The sequence below is a fragment of the Trachypithecus francoisi genome, unplaced genomic scaffold (assembly GCF_009764315.1).
Source record: "Trachypithecus francoisi isolate TF-2019V2 unplaced genomic scaffold, Tfra_2.0 Lachesis_group10, whole genome shotgun sequence".
NCBI lineage: Eukaryota > Metazoa > Chordata > Mammalia > Primates > Cercopithecidae > Trachypithecus > Trachypithecus francoisi.
This window is the reverse complement of record NW_022681455.1, coordinates 43,491,661-43,514,861: the sequence shown is the minus strand read 5'-3', so window position 1 is coordinate 43,514,861 and position 23,201 is coordinate 43,491,661. Positions and strand designations below refer to the sequence as shown.

Genomic DNA, 23,201 nt, shown 5'->3' with positions numbered 1-23,201 from the left:
GGGATGTGATGGTGATAATGATGGTGGTGGGGATGTGGTGATGGTAATGATGTTGGTGATGTGGTGATGGTGGTAATGATGGTGGGGGTGATGTAGTGATGGTGGTAATGATGGTGGTGAGGTGGTGATGGTGGTAATGATGGTGGTAATGATGATGTTGCTGATGTGGTGGTGATGGTGAAGGAGGTGATGATGCTGTGTAAGCTCCCTGACAGCAAGGACCTTGTCTTTTGTTTATCATTATGTCTTCAAAGCCTAGTGGTGGTGATGGTATAGTTTGGAAGAAGAATGTCTATGATCTGAGTGAAGATGAAGCTAGTAATGGTGGATAATGAACACAGAGGTGCGGACTGTGGTAAAATTGGTGGTGGTAATAGTGGATGGTGTTACACCATTCCGGTTGAAAGGTGAGGAGAAATGCAGAAGATGCCACCTGGAGTTGCTGAAAATGGGCTTACGTCATATTACCTCTAACCCATGGCCATGCAGACACTCTCCTTCCATATCACCTCATCACCTTGGGCAATAAGCAGGCTCCTGAAACTCCTGAGGACTTAGAAAGATGGTTCTAAGTCCTTTAGCCTTGGGTTGGCCTCATCTCTTGTCCTGTCCTTGACTCATCAGTAGCCATGGGAAAATTTCAGCAGGCCCCAGCATCTGGTGATCAGAGACACAAGACCCTCCACATTCCCACCCCTGTCTCCTTTCTGAGGGGCCCCTCTCTATCAGCAAAAGCTCATCTAAATGTCCCTGGTCTGTGGCTCCCATCTAGCTCCTGACAGAGCAACCTTGCTCAAGCCATGTATTTCTCTGTGCCCCTTCCCTCACACCTCTCTTTGACCATGGGACAAAGAAATGTCTTTCTGTGGGGGAACAGGGAGAAGGTCTGCCAGGAACCAGGGAGGCCCCACATGCAGAGCATCAGGTAGTCCCTGACAGCCAAGCTGGGCCTCGGGAAATGAATGTGCCTGACAAGTCTCAGGCTCCTGGGGGCAGAAGGTAGGCAGAGTGTCTCTGCAATGCCTTAAAGCCCTGTTCCTTGGCACAGCCCGCCCTGGCTCCAAGCCTGGCCCTGCTCCCTTGTCACTCCTCTCTTCCAGTCCACGATTTATGCCTGTGACTCCCCACACTGAACTCCATGCAGTCTCGCCCCCCACACTTTGCCCACGCTGCTCCCCTGTCCCCCGGGAATGTCCTCTCCTCTATCTGACCAGCTCCTGTTTGTTTGTCCTCCAAAATCCAGTCCAAGAGGCACATCTCTCTCTGGGGGTCTTCCTTGAAGCTCTCAGTCTGGGCTGGGGGTTCCTCCCTATGTATCCAGGCACATGCCACATGTAAAATGAAAGTTAATTTCCAATCACTGTTTTTTTTTTTTTTTAGAGACAGGGTCTTGCTCTGTCACCCAGGCTGGAGTACAGTGGCATGATCATAGCTCAGTACAGCATCAAACTCCTGGGCTCAGGTGATCCTCCTGCTCAGCCTCCTAAGCAGCTAGGACTGCCGGCGCATACCATCACACCCAGCCCCAGCCACCTCCTTGAGGGCATGCTGTGCTTTGTCTCAATGCCTGGTCAGTGCCCAATGTCTGGCATAGCCTCTAGCACATGTTGGGCTCAGCAATAGTCTGCAGAATTAGTTAAATTAATGGGTTGGATGAATGAAAGATGGATTAAATAAATAATGAATGAATAATCCATGACATTCATTCATTCAATCTCAATAATCGAGAAAATTTAAAAATACAATAAGGTACCATTTTTATCTATTTAATTATTTGGGGGGTTTCTCCTAGAATTAGACTTGAAGAAGTAAGATAGGTTGGAGCCAAGAAGTTCTAGCGCCAAGTTTAGCACTATTTGAAATAGTGAAAATAGTGAAAAGTCAGAAAGGTAATGAAAAATCAATATGGAGCTGGTTAAATAGATTATGGAACATTCATGCCATGGAATATGAGTAGCCTTTAAAAAGAACACAAGGATTCTCATCATTGCTGGTGGAAGTGTAAAATGATGTAGCAATTTTGGAAAAGTTTGGTAATTATTCAAAATGTTAAACATATCTTTACCATAGGATCCAGCAGCAGCAATTCCACTTCTAGGTATATACCCAAGAGAAGTGAATGCATACATCCACACAAAAACTTGTACACAAATGTTCATAGCAGCATTACTCATCATAGTCTAAAGCAGAAACAACCCAAAGTCCGTCAACTGACAAATGGACAAAATGTGGTATGTCCATATAGTAAAATATTATTTGGCAATAAAAAGGAATGAAGTACTGATAAATGCTACAATATGGCAGTACTTTGAAAACATGCTGAGTGAAAGAAGATAGTCACCAAAACATCATATATATACATACATATGAAGGGAGGACCACCTGAGCCCAGGGCTGGGGAGGGGCGTCGAGGCTGCAGTGAGCCATGATTGTGCTGCTGCACTCCAGCCCGGGTGACAGAGTGAGACCCTGTCTCAAAAACAAAAACAAACAAAAAACAAAACAAAACAAAACATGTTTCAGAATAGTAGGTATAATATGTTCTTCTTTTTATTTATAATAAATACGTATATATAGACAGAAAGAGAGCTATTAATTACAAATAGGAAAAGGAAGGTCTGAAATGGTACACACCAAAGCCATTTGCAAGAGTTACCTCTATGTGGTCAGCTTCGTGGATAGGGAGGGGGCTTTTATTTTATAAGCCTTTAGCATTTGCCTTTTTACCATGAGTATGTCCTGCTTTTGACAGTTTAAACAAGAAGGAAGGTGAAATCACATGGAGATTCCACTGAAGGCTGATGAATCAGGGCCTAGAGCATGCTGGCATCCACGCCAATGGAAAGAGTGTCCCAGGAGCCATGATGTTTCTCTAATGCCAGGGAGTGGCCTTCTTGGAGGGACAGCAGGACTTTGCGAGCATGGGCCTTTTTCCCTTGGATCTCAGGCAAAGCCAGGAGCCTGGCCTGGAACCAAAGTTGTTTATATATTGACGAAGTGAAAGATTTACACCTAGTGAACCTAGGGTTCAAAATTCACAGACTCCTACAGTATGTACACTAGAGCAAAGCTTCCTTTCTGCCCAGCTCTCCTGCCCCACGGCGGCCAGACACCTCTCACTCATTTCACCTCCTTTCCAGATACAAAATTGTACATTATATGTATGCTTCTTTTTCTTATTCTTGGTCTTGGAGACTGGTCCATAAGTATATACTATACAAAGAGACAACTCCTCATTTATTTTTTTAGAGAAAGAGGTCTCACTATGTTCCCCAGGTTGGACTCAATCTCCTGGGCTTAAACAATCCTCCTACCTCAGCCTCCCAAGTGGCTAGACTACAGATACACCACAGCACTCAGCTAGCCTCCTCCATCTTAGAGTCTCACATCACCCCGTGGTGGGGGCCCCATTTTATGGGTGGGCCATGCTCTACTGAGCAGCCCCAGTTGGGAATTTAGATTTCTTCTGAACTTTTATAGGTCCATAGTCTCTTATCCAAACTGTTGGGATCAGAAGTACATACATGTATGGTTGACCTTTGAACAACATGGGTTTGAACTGCACTGGTCTGCTTATAAACTGATTTTTCTCAATAAAAGTCACAAGTTTTGTGCCTGCCTCTCCCGCTCCCCCCCTGCCGCCTCTGCCACCCCTGAGACAGCAAGACCAACCCCTCCTCTTCTCCTCCTCCTCAGCCTTCTCAATGTGAAGACAGTGAGGATGAAGACCTTTATGATGATCCACTTCCACTTAATAATATAGTTTCTCTTCCTCATGGTTTTTTAAATAACATTTTCTTTTCTTTAGCTCACCTTATTGTAAGAATACAGTATATAATATATATAAAACATATAAAATATGTGTTAATTGACTGTTTATTATTGGTAAGGCTTCTGGTCAACGTAGGCTACTGATGAAGTCTTGGGGGAATCAAAAATTTTATGCAGATTTTCAACAGCAAGGGGCTCGGTGCCCCTAACCCCTGTGTTGTTCAAGGGTCTGAATATATATATATATATTCAGAAAGGCAATTTAGCACATATTCCATATATTATAAAATACCCTAATGGTGGGCTGGGCACGGTGGCTCAAGTCTGTAATCCCAGCACTTTGGGAGGCCGAGGCAGGCAGATCACCTGAGGTCAGGAGTTCAAGATCAGCCTGGCCAAAATGGTGAAACCCCGTCTCTACTAAAAATACAAAAATTAGCTGGGCGTGGTGGCAGGCACCTGTAACCCTAGCTACTGGGGAGGCTGAGGCAGGAGAATAGCTTGAACCTAGGAGGCAGAGGTAGTAGTGAGCTGAGTCCGCACCACTGCAGTCCAGCCTGGGCAACAAGAACAAAACTCCGTCTCAAAAAAATAAAAAATAATAAAATAAAATAATGGGACCTACCCCATCATCAAATATGTTAATGTTTCCATTGCAAATATGGTTGATAAGTGGAATTAAGAAACATTATAAATGGTCTTGTCAGTTTTTTTTTTTTATAATAAGGGAGTATGTGCCAATCTAATGGGAGAAATCCCAGTTTTCAGAACTTTCTGGGTTTCACAAGTGCAGATGAGGCTTTCTGGAGCCATACAAAGAAGACTGCAGTGAATAATTTTGGACACATGTAATTTTGCAAGTGTACAAGTACATCCATAGGATGCAGTTCTAAAGTAGAGAAGCTGGGACACAAGCTATGCTCATTTGTGATTTTGATAGATGTTTTCATAATAATAACGTTGCCTGTGAGCTGCTACACTGCGTGGTTTTCCACACACTCTCACTTTTGTTAACTTTGCGGTAATGAAAATTCTTCCTCGAGAGTGACAAGGAGGAAGAGAAGTGAATTAAAGGGTACAGGCAGGGTGTGGTGACTCACCCCTGTAATCCCAACACTTTGGGAGGTTGAGGCGGGCCAATCACATGAGGTCAGGAGTTCGAGACTAGTCTGGCCAACATGTCGAAACCCTGTCTCTAGTAAAAATACAAAAATTAGCTGGGCATGGTGGCGCACATCTGTAATCCCAGCTACTTGGGAGGCTGAAGCACAAGAATCACCTGAACCTGGGAGGCGGAGGTTACAGTGAGCTGAGATCACACCACTGAACCCCTGCCTGGGCAACAGAGCAAGACTCCCTCTCAAAAAATAAATAAATAAATAAAAATAAAGGGTATAAACATACAGTTAGATAGAAGGAATAAATTCATTGTTCAAAAGCAGAGTAAGGTGACTCTATTTAACCAAAATGTATTGTACTTGGGTAATGGATGCTGTAAACATCCTGGCTTGGTCACTACACATTATATACATGTAACAGAATTTCTCATGTACTCCATCAATTTGCACAAATAATTTAAAAAATTCTTCCTCCTGGCCTCTCTACACAAAGCCAGACTCAGTCTCTGGCCCTCAGGAGAAGCATCCAGAGGGCTGTGAGAGTGTACGCTTTGCAGTCAGAAGGACAGCAGGACAGTCCCCTTCCTCCTCTGTGACCCTGAGCAAGTTACCTATGTCTGTCCTGAGCTTTCATTTCCTCCCCTGCCTCCAGGACAGTACCTCTGCACTTGCCCACCAACCTGTGCTCCACTTTCCTGCCCAGCCCCGGCCCCAGGAACTGGGTTTTGCCTGCCCTCCCGCAGGGAAGAAGAGTCCAGGCCAACAGAAAAAGGTCCACAGGCTTTTTAATGGTGTGATGGCTACTTCCCTTCCAAGACCCGATCTAATCATTGACAGTGGCTTCCAGGGTGTTGGGGTGGGGTGGACAGGTGCAGGATGGGCAGAGGCCATGCAGTGACTGGGAAGGGCTTGGGGAGGGGTGTTACATTCTGTTTGGCATGTAAACATTCTTAGGTGGCTTCCCGAGGGAGGGGAAGGGCAACTTCCTGCTCCCACCCCATGCCCACCAGGGCTAGTCCCTGGAGTTGAGAAGACTGAGCAAACCAGGCCCCTGTGAGGAGCTGGGAAATGGGGAGCCTGGGGCACAGCCCCCCTCTTCTCCTGTGCCCCCTTCGTGCACGGTGCGGCTGGGGAGGGAAGGCATGTGAGCAGACCCTGCATCTGAGTCAGTGACATAGGTTGTTCTGATGGGGAAGTGCTGAGGGAGGTGGTGTGACACTTTTACAGAGGAAGGGCTCAGGACCTGGAGGCCTGGTGGAGAGAATGAATGCTCAGGGGGAAGAGGCTGCAGCTGGGGTTGGGGACACCGGGAGATGTGGCTTCCTCTGCCCTGGATCCTTCCTGGGGAGAGGCACAGAGGCAGTCCCCTAGGTGACCCCCTCCCCACTGGCCCACTTTCCCTCTCCCACCTCACCTGGTGACATTCAGTGACTCAGATGCCTGAGGTCAGTTGGGAGCCCTAGGGTGGTTCGGAATCCCAAGGGAAGACTGGGTTTTGCGTCTCTGCCAGCTCCAGTGCTGAGTGAAGCTGGGGGTAGAATGGACCTGGGGCTCTCTCAGGTCCCCCTCTTCCTCCCAGCTCCAAACCAGGGTGTTGTTGGTCCTGGGGCAGAGGTGAGGCTGGGGGCCCTACATTCACGGTTCGGTTGGTGGCAAGGAGCAGGCCCAGGGCCTGGGCACCAGGAGTCATGCCCTGGTCCCCACCTGGCACGAGCTGATTGTCATTCGGAGAAGCTCTAGGTGGGAGGCAGTGGTCCCTCCTCCACCCCCTCTGCTGGACCCAGAGGACAGTAGAGGGCCGTGGGAGGGCCTCAAGTTGACAAGGAGGGCTCTGTCCGGAGAAGTTTCCTGAGTGTTCTGGGAGCTTCTGCATCAGCGTAGGGTGGACATCAAAGACTGTCCACCCAGGAGTCCTCCCCTCGGCTGGTCTGCAGAGAAGCCACCACCGCGGCCTGAAAGTGGCTGCCCAAGCTGCTGACTCTCCATGAGGGGGAGGCTGCTTTCAGGGTCAGCTGCCTCATGGGCATCCTTCTGGGTGATGGTGGCTGGATGCAGCCAGACCGCTGGGGCACACTAAGGCCTTTCTTCCTCTTTCCCTGGATGTCTTGGCTTGCTCTCTGTGATTCAGGGAAGGACAGAGAGGCTAGGCCAGGGGACAGAGGCTGCAGGGGCCTGTCCAGATAGGCAGGGCTGGCTGTCCCATCTGCAGCCGGTGTGCTGCTTGCCCCAGATGTAGGCAGTTGAGGCTCATGATGAGGTGGGGTGAGCTATGCAGGAGCCAGAACCCAGGAAGAGTCCCCACATCCATTCCTGGAGTAGAGCGGCTGCACGGGCTGGGGTCGGGGCAAGAAGGAACAGGCTGAAGGGTGAGCTGAGGGAAGAGTGGGCTTGCGCTGGGGACCCATCACTCAAGCATACAATCTGGAAGTTAGCAGGGCCTTTCTGCCTCCAGGGGCCAGCTGTCTGTTGGTCGACCTGTCTCTGCTCTCTCTGCCCATTGCGGGAGATGATGCCTGAGCCAGCCCTCCCTCCCTCCCACAGAAGGGAGGACAGGGAGGGTGACCCCACCGGAACTGAGTCCCCGAATCTCCAAAGGGCCAGCGCAAAGATGGTAACCAGCCACTTTCCACCTGCATTGAACTCAGGAAAGAGCAGGTTGGCTGGAACTGCAGTAGACAGGACTGAGGTTAGATGACAGGAAGGAATTCCTGATGGTGAGGGGTCCTGAGCACTAGATCGGGGAACAGGGGAGGGAGTAAAACTTTGTTAAAGCCCCCTCCAACATCCCACTGGGAAATAGTTGCCCGCGAAGGCAGCCCACATACTTCCTATAGTTCCCACAGAGGCTCCACCCAAATTTAGGAGGCAAGAGGTTTCTGCACCCCAGAGGTGCAGGGGAGCACATCCCCTGCCCATAGAATCACCTGCCCACCTATCTCCAAGATCACTTGCCCACTGCCTCCCACCGAGTTGTCCAGGATGGAGTCAACTTTGGGGCAGGTCAGACCTGCCCCCTCACACCTGAGTAGACCGATATCCCCTGGGTCCCCAACCCCAGCCTGGTAGTCCCTGGCAACAATGGCTCCCAGAAGACTGTGGGGCTGGACCCTCGGGGGGAGGCTGGAGCCTCTACTTCTGGAATTTGAGGCTACTTCTCTGAAGGGGTAAGGGGACTTTGGCTGGAAAGGGGTCAGAGGAGGGCAAAGCGCCACAGGAGGTGTAGGCAGAGGTTGCTGGGGGAGCATGGAGAGCAGCCTAGGCCTGGTGGGCGAACGAACCGGGCATCCCCAGAAGTGGAGTCCTCGATGAAAAGTGGCTGAGCCTTCCCCGGGGCGGAGAGACTGATGTGAGGCTGGCCGGCCTGACTGGGCGGCAGGAGGATGAGAGGACACAGGGCGAGGAAGGGGAGGCAGACCCTCCCTGCGGCGCGGTGCCGCGTCCCCCACCGGCCCTGAGGGCTGGCGGGGCGCCGCGTGTGCTCCCGTGCGTCCTCGCGGGTGCAGGCGGAAAGCTGGGGCCAAGGGTGGCGCGCGTCAGGCGCGTAAGGCTGTGCTGGGAGCTGCTCCAGTGTGACCGGCTGCGGGTGGGGGGCCGGGGTGAGGGTGGGGGACCGCGGAGAGCCGCGGGCGTCATTATCTGGCCCCAGCCCGGCCCTCCGCGCCTCCTGCCCGGCCTTTGGTTGTTGCGCGCTGAGCCTGGAGTTTCCCTCTGGGTCCTTTCTTGGAGCCCCCGGGGGAGGGGGTGCCATCAGGCTGGGCCCGGGCCGACGGGACGCCTCGGGGCGGGGGGACCCCGGGCCGGGCCTGGTGCGAGGGGGAGGGACTCCCTCTGCGGGACAGGGACTGGCTCCGGGGGGACGCGCTGGCATTGCGCGCGGCGGACGTGGACGTGGGGAGGCCCGGGCTGCGCGGGACTGGGGGCCTGGCTCCGGCTTGGGCTCGCCCTGGGCCCAGGCCGCGGCCAGGAGGTTGTTTGGGGCGGAGGTCAGCAGCAGTGGCCGACCCTGGGGGAGTCTGCAGCTGGAGCCTGCTTGAGAGCAGAAGGCAGGAGAAAAGAAGAGGGCAAAGAAACAAAACAAGGAGAAATATTTCAGAATCCTCCTGGGCACTGAGCACTGGAGTCCTGCATCCTCAGAGCTGAGACTGAGACCATGGCACAGATGGGTAAACTGAGGCCTGGCATTCTGTCCTCTAGGGCAGGACCTTGAGGGGCCACACGCTCCCAGGCTGCTGCTGGAAGAGCCTGCTGCTGGCTTTCTTTGGGGTCCTCATTTCATCTTTAAAATTCTCATGGATTTTACGTTCTAATCTAGAATATACCTATGTTTATATTAATATGAAATAATGTTTTCTCCCAAGGAGTCAAAGCACTGGGCTTTATCCTTTCGCTTCCAATGCCCCATGGCGTACCAGAGGCTGTGTGTGGACCCACTGGCTCCCATCAGCTTGTCCTAAGCCTGGTCTCTCTGGCACCCTCTCCACACATGCTTACTGAAGCCATTCCCCTGAGCCCAGTGACAGGGCTGGAACCCAATCAGAGTGAGGCAGAGCACAGTTGGGAGGTACTGGACCAGAGGTGTTGCTGAGGGTCCCTCCTGATCTTCCATAGCCCCTGACCTTGGTTCTGGAGAAGCCCCTGCTGGTGGAGGCCTGTGGCCACCCTCTGCCCACCCTGGGGCTGGCAGCGGTTTCTCACCTGCTGGTGATGGCTGTGTCTGATGCTGGGGCCGCGCCGTGGGATCTGCTGGGGAGCTGCTGGGCTGCAGCAGGCACGGGCATGCGGAGGCCAATGGGACGGGGAATCCGGCTCCGGGTGGTGGCTGCCCGCCCGGCCTTCCTGGGCAAGTACGCTGCTGGCTCAGAGGCGGGCGTGTCCTCCTCGGAGCCCGTGCCTGAGAGGGTCTCAGAGGCACGGCGCTGCTCCTCACTGGAGGAGGACGAGGCCCCTGAGGCCAGCCGGAACAGCAGGCGGCCCTGCCTCTTCTCCATCACCAGCCGCGCCAGGTCCTGCTGCGGCCGGGCCCGCTTGCTCCACCGCTCTTTGGCCGACAGTGAGCCTGAGGGCTCTGAGCCCGTGTCCTCCTCAGATAGCAGGACGGGGATACGGCTCCTGGGGCGAGAGCCTGGCATAGCATGGTGTCTGGGGGAGATGGTGGCCACTTTCTCAGGGCTGGGCTCCAGCGGGGACACCGGGGCTGGCCCGTCTGCAAGGGCCTGGCCATTAAGCAGTGAGTTTGTGGCCATCTCTGAGGGGGTTTCCCCAGGGGGCCCAGACAGGGCACAGCCCTCTATCTCGGCCCCATTCAGCCCTGACAGGGCGAGGCCGTTCTCCAGGGGCGCTGGGGCCCCCTCCTCCACAGTGCCCCCATCAGAGGCCAGCTCCAGACCCAGCTCGCCCCCAGTGCTGAACTCCTCAGGCCGCAAGGCTTGTCCACTGGAAGACATGACATTGAGGTGGGTTTTCTCCGCAATGTGCACAAAGGTCCTCTCAACTTTGGTGAAGGGTGAGGAGGTGACTGCCACGCCCCCGGCCCCTGTGGTCACTGTCCCGGTCCCCGGCCCTGCCCCAGGCCCTGGGGGTTTGGGCTCAGACTTGAGGACAGAGGAGAGGGTGCCTGGCTCAGATACGTCCAGCTGGCTGCCCGTGGGCTGGGGCCGCTCATGCTGAGGAGTGAGGGCAGCCAGGGTGCCCAGGTCAGGGTCAGGGGCCAGTTCGGCAGTGACGGGCGACTTCTTCATGTCGCCAGGAGAGACGAGCACCAGCGTTTTGGAACCCTCCTCAGGCTCCAGGTCCCCATCAGCCATGGAAGCCCGGCCCCTGGACTCCTTTTGATCGTCTGCCAGCAACGTGGACGGGGCGCCCTCCTGGCTCCTGTCGGTGCTCCTCTCACTCCCCTCACTGCTGGAGCCACTGTGAGGCCCCAGCACCTCCCCCAAGGCAACTGCCGCCACAGCCTCTTCCTCCTCTTCCTCCTCCTCCTCCTCCTCTTCTTCCTCCTCCTCTTCCTCTTCCTCCTCTTCTTCTTCCTCATCCTCTTCTTCCTCTTCCTCATCTTCCTCCTCCTCCTCTTCCTCCTTCCCATTAGCCTGAGGCTGAACAGGAGACAGCGGGACCTGGGGGGTGGTGAGCAGCATGTGCGAGAAGCCCACCCTCCGGACCCTGTTGAGCAACCGCGCCCGTTCTCGGTAATCGGAGAGGTCCCTCTTGAAGTCCTGGTAGGGCAGACTCAGAGGCACAGCTCGTGGGAGGCCATTCACCTCAAATGGGGGCGCCATGGAGAACACCTGCAAGGGGCACACACAGGGACCCTCTGAGGTCACCCACCCTCCTGGACCCAGGAAGACTTCAACTGCACCCACAAGCTAGGAGACTCACAGGCCTGAGTCATCTACCAGAGTGTGAGCTCCATAAAGGTAAGCACAGGCACTGGGTCTGTCTTGTTCACTGCTCTGTCCTCAGGGCCTAGAATGGTCTCTGGCACCTAGTGAGTGCTCAGCAAACCTCTGACGAATGACTGTCCATGCTCTAGGTCCCCTGAAGTCCCAGGTCCTGATCCTGGGGGCCTTTCTGCCTCCCAGCCTCTCCATGTCCCCAGCCCCTCTCATCGCCATGTGCATCCTGCACCCGAGTCAGCGACAATAACAAAAAATGAAAACTGAAAGGAACCACAACCACCACGCAGCTCAGCCCTTCCTTTTACAGATGAGAAAGCCAGGCCCAGAGATGGGTGGCAGGTGTCTGCACCACTTCCTGGATGGGCTGTGCCAGGCTGGCTCCTAGATGCCCTCAGTACCACCTCCGGGTGTGCAGTTTCTCTGTGGCCAGAGAGCTGGCTGCCCAGGGCCACCAGATCCTGTGCTGGACAAGGGCAAAGGCGTGGCTGTCCTCTACCCTTAAAAGTGCAGGCTGGGCCCCTGGACCTCCAGTCCATCCTCTCAGCCAGGAATTTGTCCAGCCCTTGACAGGTATACTTAAGCGCCATTCGGTTTTCCTCTTCAAAGTTTTGTGCAGAGCCTTTGGCAATGTGATGGCCAAACCAGTCCTTGGTTTTCTAGGCTCTTGCCATGTCCCCCTTAGCCTCCTTCCTTCCAGACTAGAAAGGTCTGACCACCTGGTCAGGACCTGGGCTGCTGTGTTTCCTTTGCTCTAGCTGCATCCACCCTGTTCCATACACAGACATCCCCAGGCACCCGCAATGCCCTGGGCCCATTAGGGCTGACACAGCTTTGTTCCATGGTGGGACGGTGCTGATGGTGTCCAGCAGTTTGCTAGCGTTTTCTAACACGCTGGGTTTCTGTCTTCCTGAGCTAGCAGAACACAGCCCATCCAGACCAGAAGCCCTGGGGATATCCTGCCTCCCCACTTTCCTGCCCACCCCCCTTTCCTGCCCATCCACGCTGCCAAGGAGTCCTGCCAAGCATCCTTCTTAAACCTTTCTGTGTCTGCTACCCCAGGCCCACAAGCACAGCCTTGCCCTCTCTGTGGTTCCCCAGCCACCGGCCTGCTCTCTCCATCCTGTACTGCCATCCATCCTTTATACATCTGCCTGAGTGATCTTCCAGAAACTTAATCTGATTCCATCTCTCTCTGCTTCAAATCTGCTATGGCTGCCACAGTCCTTAGGAGACAGTTCAGATTTTTTTTTTTCTTTCTTTTTTTTTTTTTTTGATACGGAGTCCGGCTCTGTCACCCAGGCTGGAGTGCAAGTGGCTTGATCTCGGCTCACTGGGCTCACTGCAACCTCTGCCTCCTGGGTTCAAGTGAGTCTCCTGCCTCAGCCTCCCCAGTAGCTGGGATTACAGGTGCCCTCCACCACGCCTGGCTGATTTTTTTTGTATTCTTAGTACAGAGAGGGTTTTGCCATGTTGGCCAGGCTGGTCTCAAGCTACTGACCTCAGGTGATCACCTGCTTCGGCCTCCCAGGGTGCTGGGATTACAGGTGTGAGCCACCGCGCCTGGCCTAAGACAGTTCAGATCTTTGACTTGGCGCATGAATCCCCCACCCAACCCTATGACCTGCTCCCACCTGCTGCTGTGGCCTCACTTACTGCAACACCCTCGGTCCCCTGCCCCTGCCTACACTTCACCCATTCCGATGCTTCCAGAAGTTCCTAAGTGCATCTTCCAGCTCACACTTAGCCCAGGCAGTTTCCTTCACCCGGGGGTCCCTCTCACCCCCTCTCTGCACATGATAACTTGCTACCCTTCCTTCAAGACCAGCTCAAGCAGCTCCTGGTCTTAGCAAAGGAGAGACAAAGCCTTCCTGTCAACGTTCCTGTCCACCCACCAAGCAGATTTACTTACTCTCCCTTTTCTACTTGTTTTTCACATCTTTCCATGAGAGAATCTCCCAGCTGTTGTTCTACATGCATGTATTTATAGGGTTCTCTCTCCTGTTACACAGAGATCCCTGAGGGCTTCCTCATTCACTCCTTCAAGAACTGGTCTTTGAATGTCTCTTGTCTTGGTCACCATGTTATAGTCTAAGAATCTGTGGATCAAGTATGAATGAGATAGAGATTGTCCTTATTTTCTCTATATCAGGAAACTAAGTGGGGATATGCACATTCCACAAATGTTGTGATCATAAATGAGGTCATATAAGCAAAGGCATATAGCAGTTGCTCAGTAAATGTTAGCTCTCTCCCCACCTCACCTCCCACCTCCTGCTCTGCTCACTTTGGTTTGAAGGTCATTGGCAGAAAAGCCTGGATGCCACACCTATGGGGGATAGGGTGTGGAGAAGGAGGGGGCTCTGCCAGCCGAAGCCTCCATGCAAATAGCACAAAGCCAGGTGGAGAGAAAGGCAGAGACCTCCAAGGCTGAGGGTCTGTCCAGGGCTGTGGCTGCTCCCCTTCCCAACTGCCATGATCTCTCCTGTAATCAGACCATCAGTGAGGGTTTGGTGGAGGTGATGCAAGAATATAGCTTCAGATTCCAATAGGACACCAGCAACCCTGTTTGGGCCAGGTAGGGAACTTTCTTTTTTTTTTTTTTTTTTTTTTTGAGACGGAGTCTCGCTCTGTCGCCCAGGCTGGAGTACAGTGGCCGGATCTCAGCTCACTGCAAGCTCCGCCTCCTGGGTTCAGGCCATTCTCCTGGCTCAGCCTCCCAAGTAGCTGGGACTACAGGCGCCCGCCACCTCGCCCGGCTAGTTTTTTGTATTTTTAGTAGAGACGGGGTTTCACTGTGTTCGCCAGGATGGTCTCGATCTCCTGACCTTGTGATCCGCCCGTCTCGGCCTCCCAAAGTGCTGGGATTACAGGCTTGAGCCACCGCGCCCGGCCCAGGTAGGGAACTTTCTTAGAAAACTCTTCTTAGTTAGAAAGTTTTCTTAGAAAGCTTTCTCAGAAAGCTCCCTACCTGGCTCAAACAGGGTTGCTAGAGTCTCCTCAGCCTGGGGAACATGGTAAAATCCTGTTTCCACTAAAAATACAAAAATTAGCTGGGCATGGTTGTGCACGCCTGTGGTCCCAGCTACTCGGGAGGCTGAGGAGATCAAAACTGCAGTGAGCTGTGATCGCACCACTGCACTCCAGCCTGGGCAACAGAGCGACACTGTCTCAAAAAACACAAAAACAACAACAACAAAAACAAAAACTTTGTCCCCTCCACATATAGGCTGGAAGTGTCTAGAATAATATACTTTTTTTTTTTTTTTTTTTTTTTTGACACGGAGTCTCGCTCTGTCACCCAGGCTGGAGCACAGTGGCACGATCTCTGCTCACTGCAAGCTCCGCCTCCCGGGTTCACGCTATTCTCCTGCCTCAGCCTCCCGAGTAGCTGGGACTACAGGCGCCCACCACCACGCCCGGCTGATTTTTTTGTATTTTTAGTAGAGACGGGGTTTCACCGAGTTAGCCAGGATGGTCTTGATCTCCTGACCTCGTGATCCGCCCGCCTCGGCCTCCCAAAGTGCTGGGATTACAGGCGTGAGCCACCGCGCCTGGCCGAATGTACTTTTTCTACACAATATTCGTTCTTATTAATCCATTCACTCATTTAGCAAACACGAAGCACTAACTCTGTGCCAGGCCTTGTGCTGGGACATTTTGCCAGTCACCAATGTTACGGCTAGAGAAAATGGCTGGGTAGAGGTGGAGAGGCTGCTGTAAGCTCCCGGGTGAGTGGGGACCATGGGGTGGGTGGGTGTTGGCACTGAGAGTCAGGGACAGGCAGACAGACAGAGAGCTCTGAGCATGTCTCTCTCCCAACCACCTCTGAACTCACCCAACTGGCACCAGACACATCCTGCCCAGTAGAGATGGCCTTTAACTCCACCAGGCCTCCCATTCTCCACAGAACCTTTGCCTATTGTCCCTCTCTAATCCCTGGCACCTTGGTTAGAGACACCCTTTCCTTTGCTCTCTGGCCAGGTCCTGGATCTCTCTGTAAAGGCCCCATGGAGAGGATGGGATGCCCCCGCAACACACACACACACACACACACACACACACACACGCGCGCGCGCGCGCGCGCGGTGCTCACATTGGATGGTTGTAGGTGGAACCCTTTCTTCTGCCTCAAAGCCCTCCCTTCCTGTTACCTGGGAGAGAGGAGGAATGAGAACTGGAAATCAATGATCAGTCATAAAATCAGACTGGGAAACTGAGGCACAGAGAAGGGCATGGATTTGGGCATTGGTCCAGGTTATGAAGCACATCCACCAGGGTGGCCCAGGACCCAAAACTCTTTCCAGTGTCTCCCACTCAGTCCCATGTGGGGATACCTGGAACCCTCTGCCTTTTGGGAGGAAGAGCCCTGAATCTCAGGGTGAGGACAACTTTGCTCTAAGGATAACCGCCACCCCCACACCAACCTAGGCATGCTGGCTTTTCAGTTCCAAAGTCCCTCTGCCTTTCCCCCACCTGGCTGTGTGCTGGGGAGGGGCAGAGCCTGGGCTCAAATTCCTCCCTCCTCAGAGAGTAGCCTAACCCTCTCCCTGCCTCTCCTGGATGCCCAGTGAATTATTCATCCATTTGCCCGTTTGATCTTGAGTTCATTCACTCAGTCAGTGATCCACAGACACCTTCAGTGTGCCTGGCCCTTTAGCTGTCTGACAAAGTTCACACCTTCTTGCTTCCTTCTCAGGGCAGCAAGCTTTATGATTCTCATCTGCTTATTGTGGTTCCCAGGACTGGCTTGGCACAGCATTGTCCAGAGTTGCTTTTTAAAAATGCACAGTCCTGGGTCCTACCCCCAGATTCTGTAGGTCAGAGTTGAGGCCCAGAAATCTGGCTGTTTTAAAGCTCCTTAGTGATTCAGAGTTCAGCCAAAGGCATATATGTGGTAAGGGTTGGGCTGTGGGGAGAGGAGGAGGACAGGTCAATCAAACCGATACCCTCAGAGAGAATGGAAGTCCCAGCCCTGCCCCTCCACCCACTGTGCCCTGTCTAGAGGGCTAGGCCTCACCAGCTCCAGAGCCCAGCCCAAGTCCATGTTTACTCCAGTCAGGAGGAAAAGTGAAGGGAGAGGATGGACCAGACTCTGATCTTCAATTGCCACCAACAAAACTGGGCTCTCATGCCCTTGGGGAAACTTCTCTGACACCAACACTGGAGATGGGGCTCTACATAGCCCATCCTTAATCCCCACACAGGGTGCATGGAGCCACTCCTGTCTGGACCCCAGCCAGCTCCAGACTTCAGCACTGCACCCCAGCCCACGGTCCCGAAGTCGAAGATGCGGGGCTGGGAGGCGAAGTGTGGCGGAAACAGGAGGGTGAGCCCTGGCTCCCCACTCCTCCCATGCTGAAGTAGGGGGCTTGTGCCTCTCACAGCAGTTCCTTCTCCTCTCTCAGAAACTGCCTCATGCACGCCTCCCACCCCCTCTCCTCCACTAGGGAAGAAGCACCCCCCACGCCCCCGCTCCACCTGCGAGGAGGTGAGATGTGCCTGCATCACCTCTGTCAGCTCCGCACTCAGCACCGCCTTTCCCAGACCCTACCTGCATTTGTCTGTCTGCGTCATCACTCTCCCAACGTCTCTGACAGGCCAAGAGCCCTCCCTCCACTTCACCCCACACCCAGGAGTGCTGCAGAAGGGGAAGGTGGCAGAAGGGGTAAGATGACCCGGGAACATGGCCACCTACCCTAGGTCTATGCAGAACTGCACACACTTGACCCCACATCTCTGTGTCCAAAACCCACCCTTGCCTGCCCCAGGGCGAGGAGCTGACAGTTGGGGGCGTCTTCTAAATGCCCCGGGGCTTTGGGAATGCAGCTGGAGCTTGCCCCTTTGCCTTCCTGTTTGCCAGTGTGCGGGGGTGGGGTGGAGGCATGGCGGCCTTCCTCTTTTACATTGTCCTCCTCACCTTTCCCCTCTCTCTCCAGTCTCAGAAGTCTGCCATTATTTCCGTCTTAGTGGCCCAGCCCTCCCGCTGACTGAGTTCTCCTTCAACCCACATTCCATCCCTGCACCCCCAACCCCAGGCTCTCACAGTCCATGCTCCAGTGTCCCTCCTTGGCGGACCACTCCCACCCTGGCACCCCCCAAGGCCAGGGCTGCATCTCCCGTATTTCTCAGATCGCCTATCGTAGCAGAGGGCCAGGGGAGGCTCCTCAGTGCAGTGTCCTCTCACAGGCCTCTGGCATCCTAGCTTTCTAGTCCCACCAGACGCTTGGTCTCAAAATCCTGATCCCATAGAGAACTGATCCCTGGGCCTGGTGGGTCCAGCCCCCTACTTCTACACACCCACTATCCCCACTCAGAAGCTGGCAATTTGGAGTTGAGCCCCAGAGACCAGAGTCCACTCACCCCTTCCCTCCCGACCTGTTCAGTGAAAGGAGACTGCCAGCAGGGCGAGGGTGACTCAAGTCCAACTAGGCCCAAACCTCTGGAGTGCCCTCCTCACCCAGCTGCCTGGCTAAGGTGTGGACGAAGCTCATCCACTGACTTGGAACTTGCCCACCCCTCAGTCCCAGAGTCAGCAACAGACTAGCCCCTGCCCTCTGCCCAGGCGGGCGACCTCAGAGCCAGGGTCTACACTGAGAGTTGGGAAAAGAAGTGGGAGGGTGAAAGAAAGCAGGCGGAGGCTCAGGTTCCTGGAAGGCGTCTTTAATCAGGATTTGGTAGTACACAAGCTCTCCGGATTGTCTGCATTAACATACAGGGACTTAAAAAGGCACAAGATCCCTCGCACAGCGACGCGTGAGGTGGGGCGCCCCCTCCCCGCCCGTGCGCGGCCGTGTGCGCGTGGGTGCGTGTCCGTGTCCCACCCCCGTGGCGGCGCCGCGCGTGTGCGTGTCGGTTTCAAGTGTTGGATTTGTACAGTACTCGCAGTCTAGGGGCGGGGGTCTCAGTGCATGCTTTTCTACCCGGGCCTGGGGCCACCCCCCGACGCCGCTATGTACACTAAGGAGGACGCACCCCGGAGAGAGAGGAAGAAAAAAAGCGTCCCGTCTTCGTGTGCGTGTGTGTGTGTGTGTGTGTGTGTGAGTGTGTGGTTTTGAGTTTTTCGTGCATGCTTCCACTGGCCAGGGTCGGGGAATAGTGCAAGCGTATAATACAGTATTATTGCAGTACAAAAGGGAGGGTCGAGGGAAGGACTTACGATGGGAGGGGAAGGCTCAGGAATAAACCGACTGGGACTCAGGACCTCCGCGAGGGTCCTCTCGCTAATCCTCTTCCTATCCCTCCCCTACTCCGCCCCCACCCCCGCAATTAGAAAGCGTCTCCGGACGCAGGAAGGGGCTCCGCCAGGCCCCGGTGCTGAGTTTCTCTCTCCCACCAGTCCCAATTATCGGGGGGCAGGGGCCAGCCCCTCTCCTCGCTAGACACTGAGAACTCTGAGGGCCCGGAGCCCCGTTCCCTCCCCCACGGAAGCCCCTCCGAGCGGGGGGCGGGGTCGACGGAGCAAGTGCAAAGGAAGCAGATGTTGGTCCCTGAGTTTTATTTTCGGGGGTGGGGGTGTGGGAAGAGCTGGAAATGGGGGGGCATGTTTGGGGGCCCCCAGGGCCCTCAGTGGTGGGATGGGGCAGGGGACGCGGACTGGGGCGTGGGCAAAAAGGGGGCTGTTGGGTTGCTCTGAGAGACCTGGGCTCAAAGCTCTGCTCCCCCTCAACTCTGGGCTCTTTGGCATCCAATTGCAAGGCCAATTATTGGGGAAGGGGTAGGGGGCAACTTGATGGGCTATGAGGTAACGGGAGTCAGGGGGTAGGGCGACGGGGCCCTCCGAGCCTGGAGACCTAGCTGAACGCCTCCCCCCGCCCCCATCCGCCTGGCAGTACTGAGGGGAGCCCCACTCCAGCCCGCCCACGCCCCGGGGCCAGGGACCCAGCGGCCGCCAGCCAGCAGCACGGAAAAGCAAACGAAAACGGGCGCGAAGGCGGGGGCGGCGGGGGCGGCGGGGGCGGTGGGGGGCGCGAACCCAGGGGAAGCCTCGGCTGCAGGGCTGGGCGGGAGCGCGGCGGGGCCGAAGTCCGGCGGGGGGTGCGGGGCGCTGTGTGGGGCGGGCCGTACATTCGTGGCGCTGGCCGCGGGGGCGGGCGGGTGGACTAGGGCCCTGGTTTGGGGCCTGCGGGGGTCCGGCTGCGCAGTCCTTGTGCGCTCCGGGCCAGGGCTGCTAGTGCAGGGTCCGGAGAGTGGGCGAAGTGCGCGCAGCTACGGAGGGAAAGTATGTGTGTGTGGCTGTGTGAGTGTGAGTGTGTGAGGGCCGGTTAATGATTGGCCATGTGGACCCCACTGCCCGCACCCCCACAGCCTGTGCAGGGAGGGAGGGTGCGTGGTGGGACTAAAGGTGGAGCCGAGTGGAGGAGAGTCTAGAAAGGTTCTAGGAAGGAGTTCTGTGGACTCCATTTCCCTCTCCTCTCCACCCCTTCCCCACCCCTCATTTGGAGGAAGCGGGCACTCAGGCTCAGGGCCTCCTGGGCCCTGACGCCCACTGGATGGCGTGTGGGGAACCAGAGGGCTATCGGAGGGGTGTGGCCCTCAGACCTGGAGCCTCTCCCTTAGGGAGAAGGATGCTTGACATTTTCAGGGGCTGACTGTATGGAGGGTGGGCTGGTTCCTGACCCTTGAGTTGAATGTGTCCCAGGTCTAAGTGGAGTTTGGGGTAGGGTGGGATGGGTCTCAGGCCCTCCTGAGGGATCTACACTTCCATCCCTAAGTACCACATCAACCCAAGGACAGCAGAGGATACAGCATTTTCCAAGCTCGCCACACACAACTGGAGTTACCCCCACCCCGGGTCAGAGCCACACCCTCCCCAAGTATGGTCCCTTCCACTGCCCACTCCATATAGATACATTTACACAGCTCCTTCTGCCTACCCAGGGGCCCAAGACTCCCCCACCACTGCCTGAGCAAGACAGCACCACCCCTCCCCAGAAAAAGGGAACTAGGCAGGGCAGAAGAGAGAGCAAGTCCGAGTCCAGGGGTCCTGGGACCAGCATGGCTCAGAGGTGCCACCATCCCCTACCCACGGGGCAGGGAGGGCTGTGTCTGTTTTCCCCAAAACTGGAAATGCAAAGGGATATCACGGGGTTCAGGATGTTAGCGGTTGGGATGAGACTGTTCAGTGGCTATTGCTGTGACCCACGCTGCCTTGAGTGTGTGCGGGATGTATATTAAGTTATCGAAACTTTACTAGCGCATTTGTCACAGACACGGGGTCCCTCTCCCATGGAGAAAATACTAGTCCCACCAGGAGGCCCCCACTCACCACAAAAAGGTCCACTGGCCCCCGCACTCATTCAGGCACTTATGCACACCACATGCATACACACAGCACACACCTCACATCCCCACTGGCCAGGTTCAAGTTCCTGGATCAGAAGGCTGTCACCTTTGAGTGCTGCAGCCCTGGACAGAGGGTGGTGCGGGAAGTCCTCAGGCTCACAGTGGTTGCAAAATGAGTTTAGGTCACCTCTGCCTGTAAACCATTTTGGCTTGGTTCATACAGTGATTTTTCTTTTTAAAATTAGATGCCAACAATTAAAAATTGGGAGATTTCAAATAAAAATTAGAAGATAGTGGCAACAATTGGTGGAGCAGAGGACGGTAGGGGTGTGGGAGTTCCCCTGTTTACCACAGTCCCTGAACCTGCCACTTCCCTGACACTGTTTGGCTCTTGTTGATGTGTGAGTTGGTGACACCCATTAGGTGCCCACAGATGCCAGTGTCTTCCCATCTGTCAGCCTGACCCCTAGGACCTCGCCAGTCCCACTGAGGTCAGGTTTTGGAGCCCCTGCTTTCTCACACTAACTCCTCCTCTGCCCACCTGATCCCCAGAGCTGCTGTGGGCTGCTTGGGGCCATGTGGGATTGAGGGGTTGGAGGTCTCTGGAGAGACAGGGTTCAGCCATTTCAACCAACTCCAGTACTCTGGAGTGACTCCCATCTGGATGCCACCCCATGGCAAGGTGGGAATGGGAAAGGAAGGAAAATATGGCTTGCTGACAACTCCCCTCTTCTCTATAGACTGAGCAGGGAGCCCATCGCAAAGGACAATCAATCAACCAGTACACACAGACCAAGATGTTTCACAAACTCCTGTCAAACATGACCTCCAATTATTCGGCATGGGTGGGTTTTTTATATGTTCTGGTAAATAAAATATTCTGATTAATTTGTTAAATGCAGATAATACTGGGATCTACCTCATAAACTATTATGAGGTTTAAATGAGTTAATGTTGTAAAGTGCTTAGATCACTGCCTGGCACATAATAAGCACTGTGTGCCAGTGGCTGTTAAATAAAATCACAAATAATTGTAAGCCACCACTAAATGCAGAGTGAGACTATCAAGTGCGAAAACACCACTTTCAAAATACAACAAAGACAGCTGTCTCTTTTCAAAGCTGACCCTGAGGAGGCTACGCACTTTCCCCAAGCAGGGTATCAATCTTGAAACATTCTGGCCTCCTCTTGGGAAATGCTTCAGAAAACAAGAGTGACAATATTGCAGGCTCACAGCATCCCCACCTAGCCTGGGAACCGGAGACTGGCAACTCGACCCAAACCATGTGAAACTCTGCTGTGCTTCATGTGAACTTGATCCAACACAAGTGGCTTAGATGACCTTAACAATTTCCAAGAGTCAGAGCTACCCAGAAAAGATAATAATATTATTAAGATCACCTGTTAGCTCAGAGCTTTATGGCTTACAAAACACTCTCCCCTCCACCATGGAGGATATACAAAAAGATGTCTCCCTAAAGGACAACATGCTTTGAACCATGGCCTTGCTTTAAAGGACACACCCTCTCCCACAGGTGTCAGTTCTGAGGTGGGGGGTGTCTATTTGAAAACTCAGCCACCTTCTCAATGCTGCAGGATCTCCCACTTCCAAAGGTGTTGGAAACAGTAATACGTACCTAATGCTAAAACGAGGCTGAAGCCAGTGCCATCATCTTTGATATATCACAAGGCACTTTGGGATCTTAGAGTACCTCAGGGTCACTGAGATGGAGCAGTGCTCAGGGTTGGGTAGTGGAACTCTCTAGAAGGGAATGCTGGATCACAGAGTGCTTGGTTTCATCCAACCCCAGATTGGGGGGGTGGGGGTCCCTGCCCACATTGCTACTGACTTACGGAGCAGATGGCGGGCAGGCTCCTTTCACTTCACCTCCTGCCACTACCTGGGGTGGATGGGAGGAGGGCAAGAGGATGGGGCTGGGGGAGGCAGTGCCAGCAGGAGGGGAGTGGGGCCACTGTTCAGCCTCACCCCCGCACCTTTGTGCTTTTTGTTTTCTGTCCTTTCTCAAAGGGTCTACCTTGACCCTCTCCTGCCTACTGCCTGAGCAGGGTGCAAAGCCATCCAAAACAGCCTGGAGGGCAACAGAGGCTTGGGTTTGGGGAGATTCAAAAGTGAGCAGCTAAGATAGGGGTGGGGGTGGGGCACAAGTATTAGAACCCAAATCTGGCTTTTGTTGCCAGATGGAGAAGGTGCTCTTGGCCCAGACAGCCTCAAAAATAAATAAACAAACAAACAAACAAACAAACAAACAAATAAATAAAATGACTTACAAAGAAAGATTTTGGGGAAAGGAGTGTGTGGCTATGGAGTGGCTTATGTGGATGGTGTGGATGAGTCATACCACAATGGTGGTCCTCTATGTGGACAGTTTGGCTCCAGGGCACTGCCCACCACACTTACAGCACCCCCCGGCTGGGGCCAGGGCCCTGAGGTCTCTACTCTAACCAGAGACATCTGGGGAATTGATGGGCCAAGCAGAAGTTATGGGGAGAGAGGGGTAGAAGAGTGAAGCTGGGATGAGAGAAGGTACATAGGAAACCACCAATGACTGCATAGACATCTTTCTGGCTCCCTAACATACACATGCATACACACACTCATACAGCACTGTGCAAC

At 54.2% G+C, this 23,201-nt stretch overlaps 1 protein-coding gene across 2 annotated transcripts in view; it reads right to left on the bottom strand.

Annotated features, from left to right (window-relative positions):
* Positions 1–5,657: 5,657 nt before the first annotated feature.
* The window catches only part of TTBK1 (tau tubulin kinase 1), a 45,987-nt gene continuing 28,443 nt past the window's right edge, over positions 5,658–23,201 (bottom strand). Inside the window, exons 14-15 of one of the 2 annotated variants that reach the window (XM_033217237.1) lie at positions 9,585–11,173; positions 5,658–8,915 (exon numbers count right to left, since the gene is read on the bottom strand). In XM_033217237.1, the coding sequence (XP_033073128.1) occupies positions 8,522–8,915; positions 9,585–11,173 (1,983 nt within the window). In that variant the 3' untranslated portion in view covers positions 5,658–8,521. Of the gene's footprint in view, positions 8,919–9,584; positions 11,174–23,201 lie in introns of both variants that reach the window. The other variant, XM_033217236.1, reaches the window with a different exon arrangement.